This window comes from Morus notabilis, unplaced genomic scaffold (assembly GCF_000414095.1).
Source record: "Morus notabilis unplaced genomic scaffold, ASM41409v2 Scaffold396, whole genome shotgun sequence".
NCBI lineage: Eukaryota > Viridiplantae > Streptophyta > Magnoliopsida > Rosales > Moraceae > Morus > Morus notabilis.
In genome coordinates this window covers 383552-389219 of record NW_010362367.1, presented here as the reverse complement: position 1 = coordinate 389219, position 5668 = coordinate 383552, and the positions used below count along the sequence as shown (strand labels likewise).

General features: G+C 34.8%; 2 protein-coding genes across 3 annotated transcripts in view; both read right to left on the bottom strand.

The window, feature by feature from the left end:
• The window catches only part of LOC21397466 (ribonuclease P protein subunit p25-like protein), a 3943-nt gene extending 3264 nt beyond the window's left edge, over positions 1-679 (bottom strand). For both annotated transcript variants that reach the window (XM_010101830.2, XM_024167994.1), the window contains exons 1-2: positions 600-679; positions 192-314 (exon numbers count right to left, since the gene is read on the bottom strand). In XM_010101830.2, coding sequence (XP_010100132.1) covers positions 192-314 — 123 coding nt within the window. In that variant the 5' untranslated portion in view covers positions 600-679. The remainder of the gene's footprint in view (positions 1-191; positions 315-599) is intronic.
• A 3122-nt stretch (positions 680-3801) lies between these two features.
• LOC21397465 overlaps positions 3802-5668 on the bottom strand; it is a 2986-nt gene continuing 1119 nt past the window's right edge. Inside the window, exons 2-4 of the mRNA XM_024167997.1 lie at positions 4867-4969; positions 4313-4474; positions 3802-4191 (exon numbers count right to left, since the gene is read on the bottom strand). Coding sequence (XP_024023765.1) covers positions 4024-4191; positions 4313-4474; positions 4867-4969 — 433 coding nt within the window. The 3' untranslated portion in view covers positions 3802-4023. The remainder of the gene's footprint in view (positions 4192-4312; positions 4475-4866; positions 4970-5668) is intronic.

Sequence of the window (5668 nt, the reverse complement as noted above, 5' to 3'; positions counted from 1 at the left end):
TCTTTCCCTCTCACCGAATATATAGCTTTAATAAGCCATTAAATAAAATGCAAAGTTTCACCAACAACTAATAAGCCATCAAATTGAAAACCTATCACCAACTAATGAAGAGCATGAAAATATGAAACAAAGAATACAACGAACAAAAAAAGGGAAGTAAAGCTAGAAATCATATAAGAGAAGAAAGAGACCTGCAGTAGAGTCATGGCATATGTGATATAGTTGCGCATCCTTCCCTGACTCGTAATCCTAATCTCATTCTCATCAATGGGGGTCTCTGCTCTCGGCTTTTCGACTCTCTGATACCGATCCATCTTCTCCACCGCCAAAAAAAAAAACCAATATAATTTAAAAAAAATAACACAAATTAATCACGCCATAGAAAGTGCAGTTACAGAAAACCCTAGCTCGTAAAATCCCGGACAAACGATTTGTGAGAAACACACCAAATAGCAGAAAAATTGCACCATAAAAGAAGCACAAGTTTTGAAAAAACAAAATAATAATAAAAGAAAGAACCGAAAGCGAAGGAAATTTCGGAGAACGAAAGGAAAAATCGGAGACGAAGAAGGAGAAGTTAGGGTTTGGTTGGAGGTTACCTTGGATGTGGAAAAGATAAAGTTTTAAGCTCCGCACAGAAAGAGCCCTCTTCTGTTCTACGGCTTCGTGTTGTTCTATTACGCCCTAATTTCGCATACCGGGATGTATCTTTGCTTTATATACCGCCACACGGCTTTCCAAACTACCCTAACCACTCTCGAATCCAATTACGTGCTTCCCATTTGTTTGTTGGGTGGGCCTAGACCTAGGTCTGGGCCTTATAAATTGTTCGGCCCAGTACAATCGCCCACTTGAATAAAACTTAATTACATATTTGTCCAATTGGAAAAATTGCTCAACTAGATTTTTGTTTCTTATTTTTAATTATTTTTTATTAATATAGTTATTTAATTAAAAATAATATTAATTATGAGTAAGGAGTAAAAATTTAGACCCATATACAAAGGCTATTTATCTCCTTTCCCCTTGTCTATTATGCAAGGATGAAAAAAAAAGAGAAAACTGAACATACATTTAGAGTACATAGATATGAATTTTTAACTATTACTCTTAATTATTACTTTTTTGAATAATATAGTTATTTAACTAGAATAATATTAGTCTAGAGTAAGGAATAAAAATTAAAACTCATGTACTCTAGAGAGTATTTATCTCCTTTCTTCAAAAAAATGTCCACAGGTTATGACATTTGCAAGTGACATTCTTTTCCTTTGTAAACACTTTTAAAATCAGTTGTACAAATTCATAACCACCCACATAACGAAAGGTATATATAAAATGATATTATCTCAATAACTATAAAATAGACAGATATGTAATACTATTAAATTAAAACATATTGAATAATTACTTTTAAAATTATTTTATGTACTTTTTAGGGTTAAGACCTGTCTTTCTTAAGAATTATTGTTTTGACTATTCTATTAAGTTTTCAAAAGTTTACTTTGTCATGTTAAAAGTTTGTAGTGTGTGATATATGACTATTCCAATCACAAATGAAAAACAGAGGCCCTGTTTGTTACCGTTTTCAATCTCATTTTTCACGTTTTTCGAAGTAAAAAATTGAAAACACATTTGTAAAACACGTTTGGCGCAGGTTTTTTTAAAAAACAAAAACAAAACCGTTTTTATCTTTTTGTGCAATTCTGAAAACGTAAAAAAGTTGTTTTCATTTTCTTATTTTCGTTTTCATTTTCCTGCTCTTCTCCGATCTCTCTCTCTCTCCTCTCCCCGCGTTTCTCTCTCTTCCCCGAACTCAGGATGCCGTTCTCGGATGCCGTTTTCACAGAATCACGGCCGCGGAGGTGGCAGCGTGATTCCCTGGGCTCGCCGGAGCTTGGCCGTGAAGTTGGCAGCGGGATTTGCTTGGGCTCGCCAGAGCTGGGATGTGGAGGTGGCGGCAGCAGATCTGATTTGCAGAGATGGAGGGAGCAAGTTTTTGGCAGTTTTTTTGTTATGAGATATGATTTACAGGTTTAAGTCTCTTTCTTGCTCTTGTATGTTGGCAAATTATAGTCCGTCGTCTGTAGATGTTCAAAAGCTTCAACAAATCTTCTCTTTCTGAGTTCGATAATTGCAAAACAGATGCAATCTTCTCTCTAACACATACCAATACTCTCTCTAACAGATGCAATCTCCTACGGTTCCAAAGAGTTGTCCATAGCTGCAGAATTTTGCAGCTCTTGCAATGCACACCACCTGTTCGAGAAAAGTCCTAAGAGAGACTTTTCAGAATCCACTAACTTATCTGAATAAAACTACCAAACGCATTTTTAGAAATGATTCTAAAATGAAAATAAAAACGTTTTTGTTTTCATTTTCATACAAAAAATAAAAACGTTTTGAAACCAATTCCAAACGCACCCAGAAGCTCTATTGATAGTTAAGAAGGACAAATTCTACTACAAAAATGATCTTTTTTCAGATGAGAAAAACAATTTTATAGTTTTTTAATGCTTTATGATTCTCAGGGGGAAAAAAAGCTTTATAAAGTCTATTTTTGAATGCAACATGGTGATTTATTGAAAAGCTAGACGACCATTCTACTATTGACAAATTAATTACGTTAGCCATACCATTAAAGAAAGATTTTTTTTTCAGTTATTTGTTTAAATTTTAACCGTGTGATTTATAATTAAGAGCATTTTTTACCCAGAGTAGGCGGCATGGTAAACGAGAATTGTGTCCATCACAATTTTTACGATAAATATCATATTATAAAAATTGACCAAATCAAACTTTCAAGTGACCAGAGCAAATCAAAGCTAACACGCTTGGTAAACAGTTGAAAGTAGGGTGTTCACAGTTAGGAGACGTTTGGTCATAGATTAGAATCATGATATTAAAATCATTTTTATTTTCGTGTATTTTTTGTAAGAAAAAACACTGTAGCGAACCATGAACCATGATTCGAATCAGGGTACGAATCTCCCAACCAAACAACCATTTAGTTTGAGCAGTTTTTTAAAAACTACCAATTAAATTAAAAATATTTTTTTTGACGGTTTGATATTTTTGATAAAAATTAAATTGAACTAAATCACTCATAAGTAGGTTGGACGGTTTAAACTTAAGGCTAAATTTTTTTTCAATAATTCATAAAAATTATAAAATCGTTAATTAATAAAAAAAAATAAGATTCAAGTCTACAATACACCTTAAAAATAGAAATTGTCTAACGATTCACCATTTAAAGTTTTAATATAAACCAACAAAAATATGATAAGGTGTATTTTATAAGCGTGGAACCTTTATTATGACAAAAAAAAAATAAATATAAAAATCATTTTAAAAATTAAAAAATTATATATGTATATTTTTAGACAAATTATTTGACAATTTGGACGGTTTTGGGAGTCTAAACCACAAATCAAACCGTCCAAAAAAATAAATTAAAAACTGATCAAACTACACAATAATTCAAAAATAATTAATGATTTAGTTCAATTTGTTTTGGATTGGACAATTTTCGCGGTTTAATGAATTTTTTAAAAACCCCTAGTTGAGAGCCCATTCTTGTTCTTGATCCCTTAATTAACTAGAGTCACAATATAAAGCGGTGACACCACGCACAAGAGACATAAAGACTGATTAATAGAGTGATTCCTCCCCCCAGGGGAGGCGGCATGTTAATCGAGAATTGTGTGCCCCATAATTTTGAATACAAGTATTCTAGATTATAAAATGACCAAATCAAAAGTTTTAAAGTGAGCTGAGGAAATCAAGCTAAAAGGGTTTATGGATAGTTGAAAGCCCATTCTTTATGTAATTTCGTAACTTACAAGTGTCACAACAATAAAAATAACTACAAAGCACAAGAGATACAATTTTTTCCTACCCCAGATTAGAAGTTGTTTATTCTGTGCACAAATACAAAACAGACACGTTATTTCTTGGCATAGAGCTTTATTCTTCCAAGTTACAAAGAGTAAAAGGTCTTGGAATGTTTCATGGCCAAGTATTTCATAAGAAAAAGTGCAAATTTTCCTCATACTTGTCACCCTTAGCCCCGATTAGTGGATCGATGAAGCTTTTCCATCCATTGAAATCTAATGTGGAACCAGAATCGGGTAATTGAAATCCATTGACGAAGAAAGTAGGTGTTCCATACACTCCTCTTGAAGCACTATACTGTATGACAAAATACATCCATATGTTAAAATAGATGGAAATAAAATCTTGGTAACTTTTATGTGTGCCTAAACATTGCATCAATCCAAGTAATTTTTGTATGCCAGAAAGTCTGCAATACCTTGAAGGAAATCCTTGTTTTAAGGTCAGTTTTCCGATTATCAAAGCCGGATTTAAGGGCACCATAATAGGACTCCCCAACTGCTTCTGATGCAAACTTCACAATGTCATTCACAACAGCGGTCCTGGGCAAGTCGCGAGTCTGGGCGTTGTAAAATTTCTTCTGTTCAACAGTATGCAACAAGCTTATTAGCTTCGATCAAAGTATAGAACCAGTAACAAGAGATAACACATGGCTGGGAATCTGAGGAGAGTTCTATACATGGATGTAAAGCGAAGTTTAGTGAGATAATAACTACTAAATAAATGGATGTAAAGATATTCTAACAACTGAAAACAAACTTTAGTTTCATTACCTTAGATTTTCATTTCAGAGTTCAAATTCGTAGAGAATTTGATCAAAGGAAAAAATTATAACACTTTCACAACAACAAAAAGAGTTCTAGTTTAGTCCCGTTTGACGAGTGACAAAAACCAAGTATATAAAAGCAGCAGAAACTGATGAACTATAGAATGAAATGCCCTTATTGCTAAAGTAAATGGAAGAAAAGCAACCTGTTGCTTGAAGAAGGCCTCCAACAACTGGAAAGTGGCTGAAGTATTCAGATTGTTAACAATGTGTAAAGCCCGTGAAGCAGCAAAAGCATTGTCATGGTAACTGCAGTTTTCCGAAGACAAAAACTGTCAAGGAAATGCCATTTCAAGACATAGATGACACAAAACAATAACTAATGTTGCATCACCGAGAATAAAAAATTGATTGGATCATTAGAGCACAGGAAAACTTTGTATAGAGGGCAAATAGTGCCAAAGAGTAAGCAGAAATTAAAATAAAAAAACAAAAAAAAACACACACACACACACTGGCAGCATAATAACGTTATTGCTCATAAGAAACGAAATTACTCGGCCTGTTTGTTTTTGTTTTCCTTTTCATTTTTCACATTTTTCGAGACTAAAAAGTGAAAACGTGTATAAAAAATGCGTTTGGCGTAAAAAATTTTACAAAATAAAAACAAAATCGTTTTTGTCGTTTTCTGAAAATCTGAAAACGTAAAAAACTTGTTTTCATTTTCTCGTTTTCCTTTTCTCTCTTCAGCCCACCAGAGACCCCTCCTCCTGGACTTTGCAGATTAGGAAGAAGCGGTCGTCGACGAGGCGCTCGTGCTTGACGACCTCACCGACGCAGCCGACGTCAGCGGTGCCGGAGACGGCGTCGGAGTAGATGACGCCGAAGCGGTGGCGGCGGCAGCCCCCCTCCCCCCATTCTTCTCCGACTGCACCACCGCCACCCCCACTCTTGTCCGACTGCCCCCCTCCCCCGCTGCCGCCGCTCTTCTTCGCCCGCCCACCCGCC